Source organism: Aquila chrysaetos, chromosome 9 (assembly GCF_900496995.4).
Source record: "Aquila chrysaetos chrysaetos chromosome 9, bAquChr1.4, whole genome shotgun sequence".
NCBI classification, from domain to species: Eukaryota; Metazoa; Chordata; class Aves; order Accipitriformes; family Accipitridae; genus Aquila; species Aquila chrysaetos.
In genome coordinates this window covers 39116871-39142523 of record NC_044012.1, presented here as the reverse complement: position 1 = coordinate 39142523, position 25653 = coordinate 39116871, and the positions used below count along the sequence as shown (strand labels likewise).

At 58.7% G+C, this 25653-nt stretch overlaps 2 protein-coding genes across 3 annotated transcripts; both read right to left on the bottom strand.

Moving 5' to 3' along the window:
* Positions 1-792: 792 nt before the first annotated feature.
* On the bottom strand, positions 793-4589 carry LOC115346198 (somatomedin-B and thrombospondin type-1 domain-containing protein-like). Its single transcript, XM_041126093.1, has 6 exons — positions 4008-4589; positions 3116-3301; positions 2884-2974; positions 1967-2125; positions 1436-1556; positions 793-1341 (listed from the first exon to the last, which is right to left on the bottom strand). The coding sequence occupies exons 1-5, from the start codon at positions 4213-4215 to the stop codon at positions 1451-1453; spliced, it is 750 nt and encodes a 249-aa protein (XP_040982027.1). The 5' UTR covers positions 4216-4589; the 3' UTR covers positions 793-1341; positions 1436-1450.
* A 55-nt stretch (positions 4590-4644) lies between these two features.
* On the bottom strand, positions 4645-25157 carry SLC25A1 (solute carrier family 25 member 1). 2 transcript variants are annotated; one of them, XM_030025970.2, is made up of 9 exons: positions 25046-25157; positions 8510-8617; positions 8261-8360; positions 7884-8022; positions 7307-7391; positions 7039-7143; positions 6515-6630; positions 6226-6299; positions 4645-6076 (listed from the first exon to the last, which is right to left on the bottom strand). In XM_030025970.2, the coding sequence occupies exons 1-9, from the start codon at positions 25056-25058 to the stop codon at positions 5962-5964; spliced, it is 855 nt and encodes a 284-aa protein (XP_029881830.1). In that variant the 5' UTR covers positions 25059-25157; the 3' UTR covers positions 4645-5961. The 2 variants fall into 2 exon arrangements, with proteins under 2 accessions (XP_029881830.1, XP_029881829.1); XM_030025969.1 differs by lacking the exon at positions 25046-25157 and adding an exon at positions 20000-20148.
* Positions 25158-25653: the final 496 nt, after the last annotated feature.

Here is a 25653-nt window from a genome sequence, read left to right as displayed (position 1 = left end):
AGTGCCCCAGACTGGGGGGGACGGAGCGGTGCTCGGCATGAGCACACCCTGACCCATCCTCATCCTCGCGCCCTGCTTGCCCACTGCAGGGGCAGCATGAGCATGGCCAAGGTGAAATGCATCAGGTTCTCTGAGGAGGGGAAATTCCTCATCCTGGATGAGTTCAGCCCCCGCAAGGACATCTTGATCCCCAAGAGCGGCCAGTACAAGAACACGCCGGACTGGCAGCGTGCCTGGGAGGAGATAGCAGCCGCCACCAACTCCCTCAGTCCCCTGGTCCGGCGCACGCCTGACGAGATCTGCAAGAAGTGGCACAACATGGTCATCGACGCCCGCAGGGAGCTGGCCCTGGAGAAGCACCCGCTGCTCCGCCAGCGGCCCCAGAAGCTCTTCCACATCTTTGCTTTCTTCAACAAGCCTGGCCTGGGGCTGCCAGACCCGCTGCTCTCGGCCTCGGCCTTCAGAGCATCCCCGGGCCCCCCCCGGGATGCTGAAGGTCACCTCGGGCTTGCTCCTGCGTGGCCAGAGCAGCGCTGCCGCCCTCCGCTGTGGGCTGCTCTGGCCCGCGGGGACCCCACTGGCACCCCGGCTCCATTTCCCTGGGGGTGTTGAATGGCTCAGAGCTCCCGGGTGTCTCGGCCACGGCGACGTGGGGCTCGGGCACTGCTGGTTGCTGCAGGCAGCCGTGTCGGAATAGAGGTGATCTCTGCAGGACAAGCGCCCAGTGCTGTGCCTGGCAGGGGTGCGGGTGAAGTCACCCAGCGGGTGGTTTGCGGGTGCAGGCAGGAGCCAAGGCTGAACTAGGGACCCCATGTCATGCTGGGTGAGGAGTGGGGAAGGGCACCAGCACAGCCCAGCATCACCCAGTCCGGCCCCGCTCCCTCCAGTGGGGACTGCTAAGCCCCGCGGCTGGACCCGGACACCCACCGGCATCATCACCCACGTGCAGACTTGGAGTGCCTACATTTAATTTCTCTCTGCAAACCACAGCACGCAGCCAAGCCGCCCTTCACAGCTCGCCCGACAGTTCACTGCAGTTGGGCCAGCGTGAACACGCAGAGGAAGGATGCTATCTCCATCCTCACGTTGCTTGCCAATGGCAGCTCGTTGCATGGCGTGATGTCACGGCTGAGCATGACATCATCATGTTGTCTTCCCATGTCACCACCGCATCATCTTCTCACCCAAATTTAACCTCAGCGTGATGTTCTTTCACCATTAATCACAATACTTTTGCAATTCCCTTATTTTTAATCTTTATAAGCAGTGCTTTCTTCCCATTCTTCAACAAAATACTTAATGGAAAACGCAGGGAGTCAGCTCCAAGGGTGAGCAGCAAGCCTGCAGAAGGGTGAAATTATAAAAGGCACCATGTTTTTAATCTCATTCCCTGCCTCCCCAGCGAGGAGCAGTGGTACGGGGAGGCTCAGCTCACCTTCCCAGGGGGATGCTACACGAAGATGAGAGCCGGTGGGGAGCAGACACAACCTTCCTGCAGCCCCTCCTGCACCCACGAGCCCTGGCACCCCACCATGGAGGCGGCCACCCAGAACGTCCTGGAAGGGAAAGCTGGTGAGAGCTGGAGTGTGCATTGATAATTAAATACAATTTTTAAAAATTATATATAGTTACTTATATATGTAATAATACATACTGGCAGGTGGACCGGATGATCGTTGTGGGTCCCTTCCAACTGAAATGTTCTATTCTATTCTATTTAAATATATTTATTTTTATATTATATATTATTGATTTATAGTACATATTATTGATTTATCTTACATTATTATGGCATATTATAATATTGTGGCACGTTATAGTATAATATTAGTTTTATACGTAAATATATTTATAAAGAAGAATATAAAAGGAAGACGCCTTCGGGGTATGGAGAGATGCTCCTCCACGGCAGGGGGGACACATTCCGCCTCCGAAGGGATGTGTCCCCCCCCCAGTTACCCCCTACCTGGCTCCTTGCAGCCCGTGTCCGGTGCAACGGGGACGGCGGTGGGACACGTGCCCCCGGCACTCGACGCACACCCGCTTGTCCCGGTGCAGCTGGCGGCTCCAGGCCTGCCCGCGGCAGGGGGGGCCTACCTGCGTCAGGCGGAAGTAGCCGCAGTAGCTGGGGAGGGGGGGAAAAAGGGGGAAAAATGGGAAAATGGGGGGGAAAAGGAGGAAAATGGGTGGGAAAGGGAAGAAAATGGGGGGGAAGGGAAGGAGGAAAATGGGCGGGAAAGGGAAGAAAATGGGGGGAAAAGGAGGAAAATGGGGGGGGAAGGAGGAAAATGGGCAGGAAAGGGAAGGAAAATGGGCAGGAAAGGGAAGGAAAAATGGGGGGGAAGGGAAGAAAAAGGGGGGAAGGAGGAAAATGGGGGGGAAGGAGGAAAATGGGGGGGAAGAGGAGGAAAATGGGGGGGGAAGAGGAGGAAAATGGTGGTTGGAGGGTAGGGAAGAGGCTGTGGTGTCTTCTCGATGGATGGGGGGTGCAAAGGGGCCATGGTTGGGGGGTGAGAAGGGTAATGGCTCTGGGGGGGGGTTGCAGAGGGGCCATGGCTTTAGGGGGGTGCAAAGGGGATATGGCTTCGGGGGGGGGAAAGGTGGAAGGGTAATGGCTCTGGGGGGGGTGCAAAGGGGCCACAGCTCTAAGAGGGGGGTGCAAAGGGTCCATAGTTTTGTAGGGGGGTGCAACCAGGCTGCGGGTCTAGGAAGGGGTCCAAAAGGGCCACAGTTGGGGGGAAGGAGAAGGGTAATGGCTGGGGGGGGGTGCAAAGAGGCCTTGGATTTGGGGGTTGGAAAGGGGCCATGGCCGCAGGGTGTTGTGCAGAGGGCTCACAGCTTTGGGAGGGGGGGGGTGCAGAGGGACCCCAGCCCCGTACCTACCCGGACGGCTCCTCCGGCAGCAGCAGCCCAGCTCTTCGCCAGGCATCCCCGAAGTCCCGGCTGAAGGAGTCGGGTAATATCTTGGCCACCTCTGGGAGAAGAGCAGCCGAGGCGGGGGGGGAGGACACACACGGACGCTTAAAGACACCCCAGGACAGGCAGCGGGGACGGCAGCACCGGGGGGACGGTCACGCACGAGGGAGGTGGGCATCCCCGGCGGGACCCGCGTTACCTTCGGCCGTCCCGCAGGTCGGGTGCTCCCCCAGGCAGCCGCGGCGCTGCTTGAGGTCGGGACAGGGTTCCCCTCCGTGCCGGGGCGGAACGGCGACCTGGCGGCTGCGGGCCTTGCTGCCAACCCCGCACGGGGAGCTGCACCCGCTCCACGGCCCCCACGGTCCCACCGCGCAGCCCACCGCTGCTGGCGGGCCAGGGGAGAAGCGGGGAAAAGAGAGCTTCAAGGGCGCGAAAGACGGAAGAGGAAAGAGGAGAGCAGGGAAGACGCGGCACGCGGGAGCGGGGAGGAAGGGCCGGGGTGACCCCGGCAGCCCCTCTGCCCCGACCCCGGCCGGGGGCTGCCCCGCCACGGCGGCGGCATCGTGCGCCGCTTCCGCAGGCCTTTGTACCCGTGCCGCTGGCCGCAGCTCTGCGTCGCGCTGAGCTGGGACCCCGCTAATCTCCCCAGAGATTAGGGAGGGCTGACTGCTGCAATTGTCCAGGGGGCCGCGGCCGGCGCCTGCCCGGGTTTAGGGTCCCCGGGGCGGGCTGGCTCTGCACCCCCCCGCAGGCCCAGACTCCCTGTTTTGTCACCCCCGGCGCAGCCCCCGGTTCCTGTGCGAGGCTCTGCCCGCGGCAGAGGCGATGCCAGGGCTCGTCCCGCTGACGGCTCTCTTATCGCGCTGGGAGCAGCCAGACATTCAGCGTGGAAAGCAGCGGCAAAATCGGGATATCGCTCCAAATCCAGCCCAGCTGGCTTCCCCAGACACGTCCCGTTGCCGCTCAAAGTACGGGGCTAACAGACATTAGCAAACGCCTGCCACCGAAAGCAGCGGCCCAGGCTGGCGTCCTCAGCCCCGGGACTCCACCGGCACACGGTTCGGCCGGCGCCATCCCCTCCCGCCACTCACCGGCACGGCGGCACGCGGCACGGTAGTCCTCGCAGCAGTCGCCCGTCCTCTCGCAGTACGAGTCGCAGTAGCAGCGAGCCCGGCGGGCGCCTGGGACCCAGCAGGCGTTATTCCTGCCCGGGCAGCACCGGTGCCGGCAGCTGCCCGTGGCACCCACCAGGTAGCCGGCAGCCAGCAGCCAGCCCCCGCAGAGCAGCAGGCCCCGCATGGCACTGGGACCCTACAAGCCCGCAAGAGACGGGTTTCTTCCCAAAGGACGGCTTTCCCCCACGCCGGCAAACGCTGGGCGAGGAGCGAGGCGGCGTTGGGAGCCCCGGCCGCACCGCCCCTGGGCTGGGCGGGGGGACAAAGCCTGTTCCCTTCTGCTCCACCGCCCCTCGCCGTCCCGGCTCTTCGCTCTGCGGCGGGGGTGAGGATTTAATAAAATGAACCAGGATGCTTAATAAAATGCTGTGCGTGGGATGGTGCAACCCCAGAGCTGCCCGGGAGCATCTGTGAACGGGCACTGCTGGGTTGAAGCCGATGTTCCCCTGGGAGCGCCAGCTCGACATGATGGGGAACCCCATTCCCCAACCCGCCCGCACCGCCGGAGCCGCTCGCTGCCCGCTCAGCACAGCCCGGACGCCAACGCAGCCGCTAAAGCCAGACTGATTTTATTCAAATTGCAAATGTAAAACAGAATAATAAAAAAAAAAAAAAAAAAAAGCCAACCCAACCCTCACTGGCTTCAGAGCAGAAAGCCGCAGGTAAACCGTGCCCAGGCTTTCCTTCTCCTCCTTCGCCCTCCTGTGTTAAGGCTGCGTTCATCAGTGGGGACAGGAGGAAGGAGGGACGGGTCGAGCCCTGGCTCCCGTGCCCCCCTCGGCAACTTTGGGAGAAGTTTGGCACAAATCTGGCAGGGCCAAGCCCGGCACAGGGCAGGGCAGGGCTCCGGCCCCATGGCCACGGGTGTTAGTGGGTCAGCGTGAAGCTCTGAAAGCTACGGGATTACCTACGGGGCCACGGAGAGGTGGCGGGAGGGCAGATGGGGGGGGGAATGTGGCAGAAGAAGGGGTTTGCACCCCGGCTGAGGGGCCAAGTCTGCAGCACAGGGCTGCGCCTCCTCACCCCGGCTCGCACACGCATCTCGACTGTAAACGGCAAGTGATGGGGGCACCCGGCTCGCCCCAATCCCGGCCCCGCGGCGAGGAGAATCAAAGGCCTGGCTGTATGTGCGATTTGGGGCAGCATCTGCTCAGCAGCCCAGGGCTGAGTGGGACCCGGGGGCTGGGATGCTGCACCCGAAGGGGTCTCGGTGCTGGCAGGGAGGAGAGAGGAGAGAGCCTGGGGCTGTGCCAGTGGGTCACTGCCCTCCCGTCCCAGGGGGAGCAGGGCTGGTGGGCCCCCCCCCGGAGCCACCGTGAGACCCGGTGCATCGTTCCCAGCCCGCAGCGTCAGTCCCAAGAGCCTCTGCCGGCTGCGATGCCTGGTGCGCAGCTCGGCCATTGCGCCCACGTGGCTCCGAGAGGCTCTCGGCACCCCCAAAAGAGCTGCTCCCCCCAGGCAGCCGGCAGCTCCTGGCTGCCGGGGGGCCCCAGGGGCACAGGGCCACTGTCCCAGAGGACACCTCGCCCTGGATGCGGGACCAGGGGGAATGACGCGGGACCAGGGGGAACGACGCGGGACCAGGGGGAACGTGTCACCAGGGGACTGGGGTGGGCGTAACCGGAATGCTGGGGGTCTGGATACTGGGACGCTGCTCTCTCCCCGCTCCTTTTAGCACACAACTAATAATTTAACCTGCTCCAGAGCCTGTTCCTAAACATAAAGGTGGCCGGGTTTGGGAGGAGGGTGCGCGCGTGGGGCAGGCTCGGCCCCGGGCAGCACTGGCAGGCAGCTGCGGGCTTGGTCGTGGCTCTCCAGCTGCAGCCCCGCGGGGCGAGGGTGGCGGGGGCCGCCCTGGCCCGGCCCCCCCTCAGTCCGTTTTCCACACCTTGTTGAGGAACTTGACCACCTCGTCGTAGATGACGAAGACGATGGCCACGTCAAGGCAGACGCGGCCCAGGCGAGGCACCGTGCCCTTGTAAAACCTGCCGGGGATAGAGGGGGGTCTGTGGGGCCAAGTGCCCTCGCAGCACTCTCCCCACCCGTTCTCCCCACCCCGGGCCACCCCCCGTGCCCCCCCCCACTGGGGCTGACCCCGCTGCCGCCCCTCGCCCGCCCCCGCCGCGGGGCTTACGCCAGGGGCCCTTCGTATTTCATGATCTGGTAGGCGCAGTCCCAGGTGCTCTTGTACTTGTGCGCTTCCAGCCCCTGCGGGATGGGAAAAGCAGGGTCAGAGGCCGGAGCCAGGGGCGCATCCGGGGGGATTTCACGGGGGAGGCAGAGAGCTGGGGGTACACCAGGAGGAACCGATCCCCCTTCGCTGCCGCGGGCCACCAAACCCAGCAATGGGCATCCCCAAACAGCGGGTGACCCCAGCCCTGCCGCAGGCAGAGCGGTCCCACCGCCACGTCCCGCTGCCGTACCTGCATCCTCGTCTTCACCACGTCCAAGGGGGTGTTGCCGAAGACACTCGCAGCTCCGGCGAGGGCTCCAAACACTCCCGTGACGAAGGGGTTGATGACCTTGTTGGGATCATCCCCTGGGAAGGAGGAGAGGTTGAGGGCGGAGTGGTGGTGTGGGGATGAAGCACGGCATCCCCGAGGGACCCCACAAGGAAGGTCCCAGGTCTGGCTGCTCGTGGTCGGGGCTTGTGCCGTGCTGAGCTGGGGACGTTTGGAGGCGACCGTCCAGCAGCACCAGCCCCGCGGAGCCCACGCAGCACCGAGGGGCTCAGGGTCGGGGTGAAGGTGATGCTCCAGCACCAGGACCCTTCAGCCCCACGCGCTGGGGCCCACGTGCCCTGGCTTTCATCTTTCTCCATCACGAGAGGCTGAGCCGTGAGAAGTGGAGGGTGTGCTGATGCAAAGGCCAAGCCCAGCTCGCAGGGATGGGCTGGGGGAGCCAGCGACGGAGCCAGGGTGGCCTGGGGGGACGGGGGGCACCGTACCTTTGTACCAGTTCTTGAGGGAGGTCATGACGAAGAAGCGGATGGCCTGGTTTGATCCTTGCTTCAGGACAGTTGCGGTTAAGCCCTGGTAGGTCCCTTTCAGTCCTGCAGCAAGAGAGGGCGTTGGAGAGGAGCACCAGCCTCACCCAGGCAGAGAAAAACCTCCCCAGGGTGCTGGTCCCAGCCGGTACCTGTCCCCCACCTCCCGCCCCGTCCCCGCAGCGTGGGACTACCCAGGGGATCAGGGTGGCACTTCCCCGGGACTCACCTTGTTCCCGAACGATCTCCCGGACGCCGTGGAAGAAGCCGCGGTATTTGGGCTTGGGGGAGCACTGGTCATGGATAAACTTCACCTGCGGGGAGACGACGTGCTCGTCCTGGCTGAGGCAAGGAGAGATGCAATGGCCCCAGAGGGCTGCCGGCCACCCTCTCACCTTGCTCCAGGGACGGTCCCGAGATCGGAGCTGACCCACGTGGCCGGGCAACGCCAGGTGAGACCACAGAGGAAGCCTGTGCCCATGGCGAGCCGTGCATTTTGCAGAGGAAAACCTGGGAAACTGCCTCTGCAAGCGACCACGTGGGTTTTACGGTACTAAAATAGGTAGCGGGATGGCTCGTGGGTGGGGGGGCTCCTCCCTGGAGCGGGGAAAGGGCCGCAACTGCCGGACCTGACCTCTCCAGGGGCTTTCCAACATCAGCTCCTCCCCTACAAAACCAGCCCAAGCAAACCCACGCAGCCCTCAGGGCTCCAAAAGCCGGGCACCCCTGGCTCTCGCCCCCTCCCGACCCGGCCTGGGGAGGGGTGCCGGGGCGGGGGGGGACGCTGGTGGCTGCCTCCCACCCACCTTTATGGTCTCCATGGGGCAGACCACCACCACGGCCTCAGCCACGCCGGCGCCCAGCCCGCAGACGAGGCCCCGCGTGCTGTCCAGCCGCCCCTTCTCGTCTCTCATCTGGTTGCTGAGGAACTCGAACATCCCGAACCTGCGAAGGAGCCACCGTGCCATCCCCCGGGTGCCTGGCCGGGGGGGGGCTGCACCCCCCTGCTCTGGGTCCGTCTCCAGGAGCAGCCACGCACCCTGCGAGAGGACCGTCCCCGTCCGGGAAAGCTCCCGGCTTCGGCAAAGTGCCGCCGGGGACACCGAGGGCAAACCCACCCCCTCCGTTCGTTGCCGCCCGGGGTCCCCCCTCCAACTCACCCCATGCCACGGGGGACACCTACCTGACGGCAGCCTTGGGGATGGAGCCGTACACCAGCGAGCTGAGCCCCCGGTACAGCCCCCGGACGCCATGGTCACGGACGGTCTGCTTCACGCAGTCCCCTACGGCAGAGCAGAGAGCCGCCGTCACCCGCCACGCCGAGGACCGCTGTGCCGCCCCCGCTGCACCCCCCCCCCAGCTCCAACCAGGCTCCATCGGAGCCTCCGAATCCGGCCGGCGGTTTGGGGCAGGGCGCCGGGCGCACGCTCACCGATGCCCTTGTAGCGGGGAGGGTTTGCCTTCTCGTCCAGCTGCAGCTGCGTCTTCACGTACTCGGTGGGGAACGTGATGCAGATCTCGATCCCTCCGGCCAGGCCACCTGGGAGGGAGAGGAGGGGACGCTGTGGCCGGGAGCAGCTCTGTGCCCGTCCAGCGCCGCGCGGCCGCTGCCGGCTCCACGACGGCTGAGCCCGGGACCTCCGGCAGCCAGGTCTGGGCTGGGACGCCGTGTCCCCGTCCTCGCCGAACCCCTGGGGATTTCACATGGCAGCAGGGCCCTGCGCCAACCTGGCACCCCGCACCGGCGTCACCGCCTGGCCACGGCAAGAGCCGGCGAGGCCGTCGGCCAAAGGGGTCAGAAAACTGGGCAAAACACCGCACCCGCGGCTACTGTTTCGGTGTTGTTTCCCCCTCAAAGGCAGCTCTCCCCCTCCGGAGCCCCACGCCTGCGTTTATAAACCTGACGGAGCCCAGCAGCGCAGCACGAGCCCAGCACCACTCGCCCAGCGCCAGCGGGAGCCCGTTTGCAGACCCAGCTGTGCCAGCGCAGAAGCGCAATTATCATCAAGCCCGCCTGGCCAACCCGTGCTCACGCGGCGGCGGCTGCTGGGTGCTGATTACACCGGCTGAAACCTTTCCTGCCGTGGCCCGGGGACGCGCCGGCACCCCGGCAGCGAGTGACGCCAACCCTCGGTTGTTGGGCTCCCTTTGGCTCGCTCGAAGCCCCTGCAGCCGGCCCTGCCACGAGCTGCCTCGGGGCAGCGGAGCCGACCCCGGTTGGGCTGGATGTCCCCAGGAGCTGGGGTCCCCCCCCCCGGCCGGCTAACAACCGCGCAGCTCGTTTCCCTGCACCAAAGCGCAGCCGGGTCCTGCCGAGCAGCGGGAGCTCTTTGTGCCGGTGCAAGGAGGAAACGCGGGGCCAAACCAGGTTCCTCCACGCCTTGCAGGGGCAAACGCTGCTGCAGCCCAGGCCAGGGCAAGAGCAGACTCTGGGGCAAAGCCGCGCGCTGTGCGATGCTGGGGAGCCACGCAGTGCTGCCACCGGGGCTCAGCACCCATGAGAGCAGCCCCCGAGGGTCCCCCAGCTCCTTGCCCGGGGAGAGCGAATTGGATCCCAGCCTGCGGGACACGGCACTGGGACAGGTCTGCTGCCAGCTCCCAGTCTCCCATACCGCCTCCGCCGGCCCAGCCACGTCCTCCGTGTGACTCAGCAGCACCGCGGCTCCTGCCACAGCCACCGCAGCCTCGTCACGGCCCGGGGGGAACACGTTGCCATCAGGGGAAGGGCTGGCGCAGGGGCTGGGTGCCGCGGTGGGTTATCCTGCTCTGCGGCCAAGCGCCGCACGGCAGAGCACAGCTCTGCTTATCAGCACCCTCCGAAGTACCCTGCGAGGGGACGCTGATAGGGGACACCGCGGCCCACGGCTGCTCCCCGTGACGACAGCAGGCAGCCCCAGCTCCTCGGACCAGGGGAGTTTCTCCTGTAGTCTTCTTTCTTCTGTATAGCCTCCAAATTTACAAGAGAGACCCTTCATCTCTCTGGCGCTGCCTCCAGCTCCCTCCCGCAGAGTGCCACCGGCGAAACTGCTCACCCAGCGTGGGGAGGTCCCGGCGGGCAGGCTGGCATCCCCTGCGGCACCGCTGCCTTCCCTCAGCTGCATCCTTCTAGAGGGAAAGGAAAGCAGCCTTGCTGCACTCCCTCCAGCAGCTGGGCAGCATCCACCTTAAAACAGCCTTATCCTGTTGTTTTGTTTTTTTTTTTTCCCTAGGCACAAGAAGCAGCGGGCTGCGCTCGTCCTCCCCAAGGTAGCCAAGAAGCCATGCCAGCGCTCAGCACAGCCGGGATGACGGGAAAGCCCGGCCCCGTGCTCAAAGAGTATCCCCCTCCTCCCGCAGGCATGGCGGGGATGGGGACACCGTGACGCCGAGCGCCGGTCCCCCATACCCAGGGCAGGACCTGCCGGCTCAGCCTGGCAGCATCCCGGCCCCGTGGGGTGCCGGGTACGGGGCGCGAGGCCAGCGCGGCTCCACCGCAGCGGACAAAGGCCCCTTGTTTCCCTGAGTTCCCAGGAGAGGCCGGAGCTGCTCAGCCCTCCCGGGAGGCGGCGATGGGCGACGCTGCCGGCCTTTACGCCTCCGCGGCGCCCTGGGCTTTGGTGGCGCGGGAGGATGCTGCGGCAGCCGCAGCGAGGCCGGTTCGCACCACTGCGGCCAGCTGCCGGCTCTCCCCGCCCCGGGGCGCCACGGGAGGACAGCCACCATCCCCAGGGTCCCCAGAGCTCTCCCGCTGCCCCCTCAACCCTCTCCCGTCCTTGGGACGTCCGTCAGAGGTGGCGGACGCTGCCGGTCCCGCGGCTTGCCGAGCGCTGTAATTTCTCCTGCAAAGCCAAACGGCTCCTGTGGGAGCAGCTGGCAGGTCTCCGGTGAGCAGCGCAATGAGGAGCGGCGTCCTCCGGCTGGGTGCAATGGTCCCTGAAAAGCTGAGCACCGGCTGGCACCTCTCCACGCTGCTACACGCCACCGTGCCACCAGCCTCGCTGCTGCCGCACGAATGTCCCAAGTGCTGCCAAGGCCACTTCCCTCCCTCCTACGCTGCAGAACTGAAGTGCTGGACATTTTAAGAGCCGTAAATGTTTGTTCCCTCTCGGTCCCCCAGCACCAGCTGCTGCCCCAGCACCTCTGGGAGCCAGTCAGCAGGGAAACACCCGGGACAAGCACCAGTCCACGGGCAACCAGCATCGCGGCTCACGGCAGCCGCGCAAAACGGCACAGGGTGGGATGCTGCACCTCCTGCAACCTCAGCAGCCACCAGGATTAAGGGCATTTGTCCACGCAGGGGAGGCTGAGGGGCTCTGCCCGGCATCCCATGGGCAAAGCCACATCCACAGCAGCCCGTGAAGTGTCCCGGCAAAGGGACAGCGTGGGCAGCCACTGGGTCACTGAGGCCGCCCGAGCCAAGGAAGGAGGAATGGGGCGTCCGCACTGGCTCCCCACAGCAAACTGGGGAGCTGGATGCAAAAGGCGTCCCCATCCCAGAGCCACCGAAAGCGGCTGCCTCCCTGGCACGCTGCGGCACATACACGTCACCCTGGCAGGGGCACGGCTGGACGCTGGCACCCTGACTGCCTCCGTCACCGCTCGCCGGAGACCCTGCCCAAAGGCTGCCCTGCCGCTCCACAGCCAGGACACGCTCTGACACCCCTCAGGCAGCTGCACACAGGTGTATTACAGGGCAGGAGAACAGGTCCGTTCAGGGAAACGCACCCAGAGGAGAATCTTCTCCCTGGCCCTGCCCAGGGATGTCTGCTGCCTGCACTGCCAGGTCCCCTCCCTGCCCCCCCGGTGTTGCTCTGGCCACAAATCCCACGGGAAGGTGCACGGAGCAGGGACTCCAGACACGCTGCGTGACTTGGGGCTATTTTATCCTGTTTTCCTCTGCCTGCAGAGAGATGGGGTGGCACAAACCACCCACCCTGCAGCCCCTTCCCTCTCTGGAAGCGAGATCCATCAGAGGTCCCACTCTGCTGTCGAGCGTCCTCTCCCCGTGCTGTTTTATTCCAGCGGAAGCCTTATTCTGTGCAAATAAATCACTCCATTGCCCACGAGCCGCAGCTTCTTCCAACCCCCCTCCCTCGCCAGGGCTGCCCAGGGCTTTGCAACCTGTTTACCCGGACTTTAACCGGCAGCTTCAGCTCTTGCAACACCGCAGAGTCAGCAGAACAGCCAGCAGTGAGCTCTCAGGAGGTGAAAGAGCAAGCGGGGCAGCCCAGATGCTGAGCCGAGGCTCTCGGTTATTAGCTGGATACAGTGGAGCCAGAGGAGAGAGGACGTCCTTCAGGGAAGGTCGCTCTGTCCGGATCCGGGGAAGGTGCCTCCGGCTGGGGGGGATCCTGCTCCCGTCACTGGGATCGGCTCCCCACCGGCAGCGAGCCTGGGAGCACCCCAGCTGCCAGCAATCCCGATCCCACAGGCCCAGCAGGGAAGGGAGAGAAGGGAAAAATATCTGTTTGTCCGCCACTTGGCATGGTTTTCCTAGAAAAAGTTTCGTTCTCCTTTGTGGAGGGGCCAGCAGAGTTATTCGGGGACGTGGCCGCAGCCCTTGGACATGGCTGGGGAGGGCTGGCAAGAAGAAGAGGGTTTTTGGGGACAGCAAGAGGGTGCTGCCCCCGTGACGCTCACGCAGCGCGTGATGGCATTGGTGCGCGCAGGTTCAGCTAATGACCTCAAACCCCATTAGCGAGCAGCTTCTGGTGATGCCACTACCCACCCCCCGACCAGCCCGGCCCGGGGACCCCAGCTCTAGCACCCAGGACAGGGTGGGTGCCGAGGGCCGGACGATGCAGCCGCAACGGAGAAGACGAGCGGAGCCCCGGGGACTGACACGAACCAAGGCTGCGCAGCTGGGGCGGGCACTGCCACCCCCCTGCAAACCCCCACCCGGAGGCAAGCGCCCCAGCGAGCACCCACTGCCCTGTTTGGGAGCCACAGAGGGGCAGGAGGTGGCACTGGTCCTCTGCCGCTCCCGCCAGCGACTGCGCCTGCAAAAAAAGCATCCCGCTCCTGCAAAAGCATCCCGCTCCTGCGGACTGAGCAGCAGGTCTCTGTGCAGCTCTGATGAGAAGTGAGCACCTGGAGAGCAATTTCAGCCTCTCCATTTTAAGGGTAATTTCACATGCAGCACCCGATTTCCATACAAAAAGCTCCTTTTAACTTCAGATTTGGCAGGATCCTTTCAGGCCAGAGGAAATTATTCCTAAGGGCCTAGAAGCAAAGCAGCAGAGCTCTCACAGGACTCACGCCTGAAGCTTGCCCCCTTCTGCCTGCTGCGAGGCTCAGGGCAGCGGAAAGGCACAAACAGGCTTCCAGCTCCCCTCCAGAGCACCAGCGAAAGCTGACCCCCATGTTCCCCCCTGTTCAGAGGGCACGGGACCCACTTGCAGGAGGTGCAGGTGGAAGGGGTGAGCTGAGCAGCCAAGACTCATTACCCGGAGCACAACGCTGCGGGCACAGCAGGCAATCCTGCCCGCCTCCTGGATGCTGTGCTTACGGTTCCTACCCTCACAAGGCGACTTGGTGCCCTTCCCCGTTAGCCGAGACGGCTTTCAGAGCTGGGGAAATAAAAAAAAAGAAAAAATTTAGAAGAATAAAAGACCAGCAGGGTGCTACAAATCGGGGAGGCAGAAATACCTACTGCCAGCTCATGACAGTTCTCTGCAGCCCAGGTGCTGCCCCATCAGCAGCACAGACCTCTCCGCCAGCTCCCCGCCGCTGAGGGACTGACCCCCTCTCGGCAGCCATCCGTGCTGCTCTTGAGCCAACCCATTAACACAACCCAGCTAAAGGCAGCGGTGGAGAAATCCTACCGTGCCTGCAGTGGTGAAACGGGTTTAACGGGCTCCACCCTCCCCACACCGTCCCGCCACGGGCCATCTTGTGAAATGGGCTCAGGGGCAGAGCCTGGCTCAGGAGAAGGCAGGCGCCTCGCTGGAGAGCTGGCTTTCGGCAGGGCTAGCACCGCGGTCCTCGCCTGGGCACCTTCTCCTGCCGCGCACAGCCCTCCATCACCCATCTGCAGCCCCATCCTTGGGGAAAACCACCATGGGGGCTGCTCGATGGGGAAAGGTCTTCTATGGTGCTGAGGTCGGGGAGGGCTGCTTCCACCAAGCCAGACTGGCAGAAGATTACCTGCGTTTTGGTTAGAAGGGAAAAAACGTGACCTGTGACAGGCCAGCCCACCTCAGAGGGTGTCCATCCCCCTGCGCTAGGGCTAGGGATCCTTGGATGATCTCCTATCTGATAGGGGCAAGGCCAGCGGGGGACACGGGGGTTCAGCATGTCCATCGGTAAATACACACGTGGCCGCTTTCGTCAGGGGAGCGCGCTACGGCCAGGCTGGCGAAAGTCTGATCCCCCCACCAGCGATACACAGAACGACAAATATGAAACGCACCTCTCTGTACCCCGTGCCATCGGGTGGGTAAACAGCTCCGTGCAAACAGGGCTGCAGATAATGCTGTGGATGGGATGGAGTAATTTGTCCCTAATCTTACTGGAACCAACCTGTTTCAACAGGCCACCCTTTCACAACCTGCTCATTCATCGCCTCTTTGCATTTACTTCTCAATGGGCCAATACTGCAATAAATCATTATTGTATTTTAAACTTCTTGGCTGTGAGCAGGATGGCAGAAGCCATTTCCCTTTGCTTGCAGTCACAGCATCATCTGCCTTCGGTGCTGACCCCACCTTTGGGGACTGCCAAGTCCCCCATCCCCGCTCAATTCACCTTCGCCCCGCTGCCCTGCGCACCCCGCGGCCTCGGCTCTGCCGCCGCGAGCTGGCTTCTGGCCAACCCACCACGCCGCTTCAGACACCTACTTTTTAAGTGTCCAAAACTCTTTCTGAAGACAGGCAACAGGGAGCCAACAACGGATCCCAGGGCTACTGGACGCCTCCCCTAGCACAGCCCCGTAGCTAGATGAAGGAGCCACTGCTGGGACTGAGGCTTCCCCGGGGACAGGCTCTGGTCCCCCCCCCACCAGCACAGGGGAATGACTGCTGTACCAGGCACTGGAGCACAGGGAGGGAGAAGAGATGGCAAAAAAAATCAACCCCTGCTGTCAGGAGGTGACCTGAGACCTCAGGGCACAAGCACAGGGTCACCACCGCCCATGCAGGAGCAGGGAGGCTGCATTGGCATGCACCGCGCAAGGCCATCAAGAGATGAGAGACACTGCAACATCCCTGAGCTGTCAGCTCACGGTGCTCATCGCCTCTGGGAAGACGGATGGCTCCTTCCGATCATTTACGTCAACCCAGAGAAAATGGTTGCCTGCGGAATGTCAAGCAGAGCATCAGGCATGTGAAAATCTCAGAAACTCACATTTCAAAGCCCAGGGTTAACCCCAGCTCACACAGAACTCATTCAGACTGAAGAAGCCGGGCACCCCGATGTGGTTTCCCAGCCCTGGGGCTGACAGCCTCCCCCCACCAGAAGCCTTGGGGCTGCTCTATGTTTCCACAGCAGCCCCAGTCCACGAGGGCTCACAGACAGGCAAGGACGCACTCAAGGCCAGCGTGCTCCTTTTGCCCCACTCCCCAAACAGATGACAGCCAGAGGAGGCAACCCCAGGGGAAACCACAGCCAGGCGTGACGCACCAAGGGCCAGCAGACCTGGCAAAGCTGGTTCCCTCCATGCTCACCAATCCTCCCCGACGGCCGCGTTCAGCCCACCACCTGGCTCCCGCAGCTCGGCATCGAGGGGGGAATATCCCCCTGAGCACCAGGCATCCATCTAAAAGCCAGGGAGCATGCCGGACCGCAGCCATTCCCAGCAGCACAACCTCCCTCCCAGGAGGGCAATGGCCCTGGAAGCCCACGTGGACTCAGGACTTTTGGGAAAGGAGTCCTACTCTGCAAGAAGCAGGTCTCAGCTTTCACACCAGTCCCTGACTCCTCTCCTCCGTAGGTACAGCATTTCCTAAGAAAGATCATATCAAGAGATTAACAAAGAAGAGGAAACTGAAGCTCTAATTACTGCTTTGTTTCTCATGTGATCCTGCACTCCTTGCTAAATGTGTGCTTCATGCCCTACCCCGCAGGCCCTTCTCTTTCTCCCTGCAGAGTCCCCTTCCCCTCTGCCCATGCTCCTCCTGGGACCTTGGTGCACGTCACTGCTATTTCGCAGCAGTACTCCATGTTTGTAGCAAACACCAAAGCAGCAGCCACGACCATTGCGAGCTCTTTCCAAATCAAGCACCACGTAGGACAGCATCCAGGCGTCCTGCCTCTCTGACCAGGCAGGATTAGGTGTAGGCAGGAATAGCAACTGTGCACCAGCCCCCGGGCGAGCCGAGGTACCACGCAAAGAGCAAGGCAGCCGGGAGCTTCTCCGTGGGAGGGAGCAGACCCCAGGCTTCAAAGCTGGCTAAAAACAGAGTAAGACTGTACTTAAGTCTGGGCAGGGCGGGCAAAGCCTTTCATCAAAGGGCCGCTGCTAACCAGGAGCAAAGTTTTCAAGAGGTGGCCAGGGGTGCGGGGGTTTGCCTGCCTGCAAAATGGCAAGGACCATTTGTGCTGGGCTCTAAATAGTCCACCGCAGGCTGGCTCGACCTGACCTAACGGCACTGCGGTGCCCGAAAACCCAGCAAGGAGCCATCTGGGGAAACACGGGGGTGACCGCCTCTGCCAGCTCTGCAGCCAGCGCTCCTGTCTCACCACTTGTTGCCTTTATTTCGAGCTCCCCACTTGCCCACCACAGCATGGCCCCATGCTGGGAGCGGTGCAGGGGACCGGCAGCACCCAGCCCTGCAGGAGGCTGGCAGGAGGGACAGGAGATCGGCTGGCTAAAGGGTTTGTTTGGAAACAACAGCACAGAAACTGAAAGCTGGCTAGGGAAGCTGGAGACACAGCTGAACTCCTGGGTCTGCCTTATTACCCTGGGTCTGGTTATTACCCAGCAGAAGAGACACGCGCTGGCCCTCAAACCAGCTCATGAGTTCACAAGAAAATTATGCCGGCTTTACAACAGGTAACTGAGCCAGCAGATGAGTTAGAAAGACACAGATAATATCCGTTTCAGCATAAAGCTTGCATGTTTGCCAGTCTTTTAACCGAGTTTAAGCTAAGCCACATGATACCAAACCTTAGTGTCCTACAGCCATGTCACTTCTGATCCAGTGCCAGGTCCCGCAAACCAACTTTATACCATCAGTTCAGAGCCCGGGGGGCTCTTCCCCTTGCAAAGGGGATGTAGGGGTTGAACAGCGACAGGGACCCACAGCCACACAGCTCTGCCCTCTGGAAGCCCAGTCTGCACGGAGCAGCCCCAAGACCAAGTCCTGGCAGCAACACCCACCCACCTGGCCAGGACGGCCAAGCTGCCTTCGTGCGCTCAGGCCACACGCGGCCACAGCATCGGCTGCGGCTGTATGGTCACAGCAAGGTGAAGTGCTGCCTTGGCACACGACAAGCGCTTGGACAAACGAGAGCCCATTAGCAAATTAATTTTTAACTTTGCGTTTGTCTGTTGCGACAACCGAAAGAGAAGAGCTCTTGGCAGCCAGAGCTTCACTGGTGTCTCTTAAGGAAAAAGCCGGCCCCAGCCTGCTCAGGTCTGGGCTATGCGAGAGAGCTGTGCCTCCCCGGCAGCGAATCTCAATTACACGCTGGGTCTGGGAGCAGATATGCACCCAGGGTGGGATGATGGCTGCTTATTTAATTCCACCAGTACAAGGCTGATGAAGCACAGCACAGTAGGAATGGCCCCTCTTGAACACCTCCAGCTCTCCAGAAGATTGAGTTTTGGAGCACACACCCGTTGTGCAGACAGATGCCAGATGAGAAACCCTGAGAGCAATCAGCAAACCCCTTAAAGTCAGCAGAGACAGCCACAAACGGCACTGCATACGTCCAGAAGGGGCTGAAGGGCCGAGCAGAGCGGGAGGCAGGGAGTTAACAGCAGCCTTCTCCCATCTCTGTGGTTCTCTAATACAATTAGATGCTACAGAGGCTTGGCTGGATTTCTGCCCATTAACCAATTACTCTGATTTGGTGCATGCCAGGAGAGGACTAGCATCTCAATAGGGTCCTTCTTCCACCCCTGCAGCCTCACGTGGACCCAGAAGGGCTCGTCCAAGCGGGGGTATATGCAGCTTTGTGCTGCGGTGCCCAGCCTGACGCCTGGCAGAGGCCACAAGCACCATGCTCCTCCCTTTACACCAGAACAGCTTCCAGGCACACCCACGGCAACTTTCCTGCCAGGGGAGAGCAGGGCAAGTCTGCGGCAGCCTCTTTCAGAGTATGTCGATAAGCTATCTACAGCTGATGATCCCCGATAACGAACCTACACAAGGGCTATGAAAGTCTCCCGATGCGTCGGCCCGGGGAATGACAACCTGACACGCCACACACGGGCAGTGAGTTGGGAAAAACTGGGAAGGCTGGATGGAGAGCAAACAGCCCATCTTTCCTAAGCGTAGATTAAATCTCATTTAAAAGACCTCTAAATCAAAGGGGATTAGAAAAGGCCTAAACTAACAACCCACTTTGGGGGGGGGCAGCACAAGTCTTGAGACCCCTGAGGAGCACAGAGCCTGGCCTCACCGGAGGTCTCGTTTGAAGGAGAGGGCACCCTCTCGTTTGGCCGCGGCCGCCTCCTCCTCGTGCCCCGGCCCTTTGGCCCAGGTGACAGCACAGACCCCTCCAGGCGACGTGACCCTGGGAGGCCTCGTCACCCTTTGCACGCTCCAGCGCTCGCATCCATTTTCCGCAGCGCTGCCGTCTCCGGCAGTTCTCCGGAGCCGCGCGGGGGAGGCCGCCTGCCGAGGCAGGGGCCAGTGCCGGCGGGCAGAGCCGGGACGGCAAGGGCTTGGCTCCCTGCGCCCAGCCGGGGAGGGCAAAGCCTTGCTTCTCCCGGGACCCCACTACAGGAGACTGGAGCTCTGCCCTTGGAAGGGAGCTGGGAGTTGGACAGATGAACAAAGGCACAATCGTAGGAGGGGGAATTGGCTGGAAAACACAAAAGCCCTAAACATGCCAATCACGTCGAGGCTGCAATGGCTCATTTCGGAGGGAAGACACTGATCTCCGCTCTGGGAATTGTCCTGCGAGTGGCAAGAGAAACCGGGGAGCTAACGAAGGGCTACAAAGGAGTTTAACAAGCCTGCGACTGTCTTGGACTCCATTCAGCTCAAAGCTCAAACCAGCCACAAGCAGGAGGAAGCGCGTTAACTCTGCAGTTACTGCTGCACTTGGAACCTCTTTAGATCCCACGGAAATGGTCAGAACTGGACGGGAAAACCTGCCCTGATCCACAGGGATCGATGCCGAGACACAAAGGAGGGACCAAAAAGCGTAAGAGGAGCCGTATCGAAGCAGCGTGCAAGACACGACCGGAGCAGGAACGACCGGAGCGCTGCCGCTTCAGCTTTCTCCCTTAGCGTCTTCAGGGGGAGCATGAGGAGATCCCCTGCTGCCGCCTCTTCCGTCAGTTCAACACCCTCCTGCTAACGTGAAAATCCGCTCTGCTAAACAACGCGACGGCCGCAAGCCCTGCGCCCACCCTGCCTTACCGTAGCGAGCTCCCCGACACCTCCCCGGCGAGGCCACAGGTTGCAGGAACAGCCTCGTCGCCGCCCCGCCACCCCCGCCAGGAGCAGCGGCAGCCCGGAGAGCTGACGATGCATCTGCCGGAGCTAAGGGAAAATCCCGGTTCCGCCGCGGAGCCGCCTCCCCGGGGCTGCCGGGACGTTTTGCGGGCTGGCTTTGGGGCTGCTGGGCTCGCCCGGCGGGAGAACAAACACCACCCCCCCCCACCCCCAAACAACGGGGCCGGGCGATCCCAGCGGGCTCGGGATGGAGCACCTGCGGCGGAGCGCCCTGCCTTCCCCCGGGGCGGGTCGCGGCAGCCTCCGCCCAAGCACGGATGCCCACGCTGGCAGCGGGGACCCCACCCGGGACGAGAAGCTCGGCGGGAGCTTACCTGCCAGGATGGCCTTGCCGGGGTGGGTGAGCTTGGCCTTGCCGGCGGGGGCGGCGGCGGCCAGGCGGCGGGGCGCGGCGGGGGCGGGCATGGCCGCGCTGCGCCGCGGCTGCTGCGCTGCCCGGCGGCGGCCGGCTCCGTATTTCAGGGCCGCGCCCGCGGAGGGGCGGCCCCGGCGGCGTCACATCCTCACGCCGCGGGGCGGGGATCCCGGGGCTCGGCCTCCGCCGGGAGGGCGAGGGGGGAAGAAAAAAAAAAAAAAAGACAAAAAAAAAAAAAAGGGAAGAGAGCAGCCGAGAGGCAGCGTGACCCGGCTTGTGCCCGGCCATGGTGATTTCTTACCCTGCTGCTCCCGGAAAACACCCACGCAACGTGCGGGGAGATGCCAGCCCTGCCAGACCCACGCGTGGGGCACAGGGGCTTGGCTAACGCTGCCTTCGCCCCTTCGAACAACAGCAGGCAAGCAGCCCCACCCCGGCACGCTTGGGCCAGGATGAGCTGTAAAGAGCTCGGTCGGTAAGATCTGCACAACAGTTCCCTCGCTGCTCCTGGGCGAGGGTAGAGTCGGTCTTTAGTGGTCCGAGCGTGCCTCAAATGGGTGGGTTAGCTCCCCTCGTGGCCTTTGCTTGAATCATGGATGGGGAGGGTAGTAATCATACCTGAACGCCTAACGTTGTAAGCAGATGAGAAACCAAAACATTCTCAAATTAAAAGAGTGTCCATGAGTACACAGATGCTTTGGGTTTGGTTCAGATAATGGTTAGGGTTTTTTTTTGGGGGGGGGGGGGGGCATTTATGATCTATTACTCCTAAATAATTAGGCTGTGCAAATCACACCACTACTTACTTTTGCTTTATCTGCAGACAGAGGAAGACAGCCCTTCGTTAAACTCGTGTCTGAAAGCTGTATTTAACAGGAATGCTGGGGAGAGAAACCAACGCTGTTTTCAATTCCGTCCAGGATTTCACAGAAAGCAGGGAATGCTGGAGCTGGACTCCGGCGCTGTGTTCTCCCTTACACCCGGAGCAGCCACCCTATTCCAAAGAGGCCACATTTTGTGCAAGAAATCTCCCCCAGCCATGTGTAGAGCACATTCCTGTCGAGACTTGCTATGTGTGCGCTTTGTGACATGATTTTTGTTTAACAAGACTCAGCAATCAGGCTGCTGGATTCCGGCTGCCAGCCTCATCTGAAAGGGAAGGCTGCAGCTACAGCACAGTGATACAGCTGTGGGTTCATGGCTAAACCAGCTGCAGAAAGACCATTTGGGAAACTGAAGCACCTCTATTCCGCCAGGACTAAAAGCAAACCAATGTGTACTTGCAGTGCAGAACTCTGGCACCATCCAGGGAAGAACTATACATGATTTCAGAACAGACTTAAGACAGTCACAGAGGCAAGTCCATTGAGGTGGTCCCATGTCAAGTCTAAGGCCACCCACCTTCAGCATGGGGAAGTAAGAGGAAAAAAAATAACACGTGAAGGGTACACAGAAGGAATGAAGGCTCACAGTCCCACTCACAGATGCAGAGCAGCTACTTAGCACTCAGGTTAGCAGTACTAGAATGGCAAAAATAAGATAAATCCTTTCAAAGATGGCAAACAAATGGAAATGCATTTGGATTTCTGATTAATCTCTGCAACTCCTCACTACCTTTGCATAAAATTACCGTAACATTCATGTATGCTTGCAGACATGTGTACGTACTGCTGCGAGGCCACGATTAACCTCACAACAAACACTGGCTCTTATGGACTCCCAAATAAAGTCAGAAAGGCCTTGTGCACAATCTCATCCTGTCCAAGAAAATACTACGCCACATGCTTAATTCTCATCAGCCTCAACGGGATTCACAACAGTGCTTACTTTGCTGAACAGGGAAAGGATTATTCACATTTAATCACATGTAGATTGCAAGCCATCTCAACTTGACCTCCAAGAAGCTGCTAACAACACTTGTCAGCAGAAAGCCTGAAGGAGAAGAGCATCTAAGGAAGATAAGCAACCCCTGAAATACCAGAGGCTGCAAAAGATGCATTTTAAATCCCATAAGCAACTTACGTGAAAGTAAAGACTTGACCAGACTTGCATGGTCAAGAGCATCTCCTAGGAAAGGGGTGGTCAAAGCATAAAAGAGCAGCTACTGTTACAGAGAGGATATCAAGTCCTCTATCCTACTGCTCTCACTTCAGGAATTTTCATGGAAACAAGCCCCTGACAGTCTCAACCCATTTCCCATGCTGGTGGCTAGTGCTTGTTTCTGCTATCATAGAAAGATAGGAAAATTGTGAAATACATAGTCAGGTGCTATTGCAGCCTGCATACTTTGTGGCATCCCTCCAGGCCCTAATAATCAGAATTAAAAAGAGAAAGCAACTTCCATGGTTATTTTTTTTTTTTTTAAACACACCGATTGCAGACAGAGCTTTCTGGATCCTAGGAAGCATGAAAACAGTGACCACACTTGATAAGTTCCAACCTACTCCTCCCTTGCTGCTCCCCAAAATGACTTTTTTTTTTTTTTTTTAAATTGGCACAGCTTGATGCACCCAGCAGCACACCATCGTTTCAGAGACCATAAGTGGTCAATATAGGGCACATAAACTTCCCATTATATGCCCTTGAAACAGAACATCTCTTCATTTCACTAAAGAGCTATATTATCCGAATTGTTACAACTCATCAACTACTACAAACCCTTCCACACGTTATTAATCCACATCACTTGGGGTCTTATGGTAAAATAGGAAAACTCATTTCCTCTTGGGTTCCCCGACAAGAACAAATGATTCCTTTATGTGTAACAGATCCTGCGCATAACGGGCTTCATTAAGAAGTGATCATATTGCAGATTTGAGTCAACATTTCCCCAGCTTTCAAGTGTGCGCAGCAGGAGCTACTGTGACTATAAGGAAGATGATGCTATTCCAAAACAACTTGCATGATTCCGACTTGAGCACATGTACAAAAAGAGCTCCTGTTGATACTCAAGATTATTCCCTTAGATTACCAAGACTGAGCCTCTCAAGAGCCCAACAGAAGTCCCTGTTACATTAACATTTGAGTGGGCCTGGCTCATCTCAGAAGAGGACTGAAATCCATGTACTGTGTACGGTATTTACAGGTTATCATTCTGCTGCCAGACCATGGTCACGCTTCCCTTACAGCATGATATATTACTGAAAGAAACTACTTCGGCCGACAAATCCTGTTAGCAGTTTACCCTAGATGAGACCATTTCCCCACACTCTATCTGAAAACAAGAAAGTGTCTCCCAAAGTGAAAGAAATTCAAAGATTTACTAACCATCCCTTCCCACTTGAATCCACTCCTAGCTTCACAGCTGGATAACCAACACTTTAGGAATTTGTGCTTTGCATAATGTTGGAGATCTCATCGCTGTGGAAAAGAACATACCAGATAACTTCGTAATTCCTTCCTTTCATAACCACTAGGGGGAAAAGGAGAAATACAGATTTTTAGATGAAGATATTTTAAAGTCTGGATTAAAACCACAGCAGACAAAAAAAATCTCCCTGAGTCACTGAACCATGCAGGAGAATGCATGAATGAATAAACTCAGAATTTGACTCAGAGTTTTTAAATTCTGACACATAAAAGCAAGACAAGACTTACCCTTCACTGACTGTATTTCAAATTCATACCATCTTAACACTTAAAAGCTGGCAACTTCATAGTCTATTTTAGCTTGGAAGAAAACAGATGGATTTTGCTAGCTTCCTGAAAGATCTCAAAGGCTCCAGGCTGAAAGATCTGGACTGAAACACAGACCTATGCTAACAATTTTGCAGCATTTTATTAGTAAAACATGAGTCAGGATCTGTCATTACCTTTGGAAAGATGCCCACAGAAAACACGTAGTGTTGAAAAACAAGAAAGCTGTACTTGCAATAAACTCTTTGAAGGCTGAATGCTTGCTGAAGTAAGAGATGTAGCAGAATAAAGACTCCAGATCCATTAAGCTGAACTGGTGCACCTGCAGGTTGCTACAGCAAGTGTTAATTCACTTGGCAAACCACAACCTCATTACAGACCAGCATCACAAAGAACTCTGGTGTCATTAAGCATTTTCCAGCCTTACGTTCCATAGTATTTTATCACAAATTCAAGATGCCCCAACTTTACTTTGTGGGAACAAATGAAATTGAAGCAGTCCTGGGGTACTCTGTAAAGCAAAAAAAGAAATACAGTCAGCTCAGAACCAAGTGACAAGCCAAACCATTTACAGCAGAACAGGAAGGACCTGGAAAGACTGAAAGAAGTTCTACAGATGAGAAATACGCCCTGTCACAAGGTAGTACACACACTGTCTAAACTGCTTGTTATGGGATCCTGGTACATGCAGTGCTGCTTGTTCGAAGATTTGCAAGATTTCTAGCCTCTTTTTTTTTCAGTACGAATTGCATCTGCTGTCATGCTGGTTTAATCACACTAAGAGTTTCTCAGCGGCCAAGTTCTAGCCTGCCAATTAAAATGTCACACATTGAAGCATAAACATTAACTACACAGCAGTTGAACAGTCAGCTTTGCCCAGTATATCATATGTGCCCAAGTACAAAGTTATCCACGGTCATCTAAATGGGCATCAGACAACAAAGGATTTGTTTGTCAGTTTTAGAGTTCAAAAAACAGAAGAAATCTTTTATGCTTCTGAGTAACTATTGCTGGTTTTGCTAGGGAAAAAAAGTTGTTCCTTGTTTTACACAGCCTTATTAAGGGATCCATGTCATGCTGTAAGAGCCAGCTCTCAGCACTGCAGTTACTAAAAAAAGAAGTTATAAAATCAAAATTAAGTTTTGGACCTTATAGTTACTACTGTTTCAAGTTTGTACAAATTATGGGAATCATACAGGAATAGGCTTCATCTGCCTATAATTTTTATTTCTTAGGGAGCAAAATGACTTAGAAGAAAATGCTTCTGCTACGCTACCATTTAATTATAGAGCCCCAAAAAGGGGGGAAGGGAAATAGAAGTCTTGTAAAATACCACAATATAACGTAGCCAATAAGAAACAGAACTTACCCCAGCAACGCATTCCTCCTAAGCTTAATTCCTCCCGAGTTTATGGGGCTGGCTCATCTGGCCCAACAGGGCAGACAGCAGCAGCCTCCACCAGAATTCTGCTTCTAGCAGCAACTTTGTTAGACATTCTTCCTCCCCTTTCACTTGGTGTTTGTACCAGGAGAAACCAGTAACCCTTAAAGATGCACGGGAGCAAAGGATAGCATAAGGAGCTCAAGTCCTAGCACAGAGTTAGCAGCTGAATGCAGGTCAGAATTTTATGCCAAGACAAGCACTTGTCCTTGCAGTCATTTGTGGAGAGATCAATTTCCACCTAGCACACAAGACATTAAAGCAGCTGGACAGCAATGCTTGTCAATTGCTTGTCATCTCTGATGCCAGTTCTGTAGTTGCCTGGTTTCCCAGATTGGGGAAAATTCCCCTAAGGTCTGACAAATAGCAAGAGCTATTACAGAATGAAATCCATACTCGGTTTCTCACAGGAAAAGCATAAGTCAGTAAAAGCCTGTACGTAGTAAGTTCAAGCAAGTTACTATTTGACAGTATCATAAGCCCAGAACGCTGCAGTCTCCAGAAGCTGCACTCTGCAGCATATTCTGCATGCACAG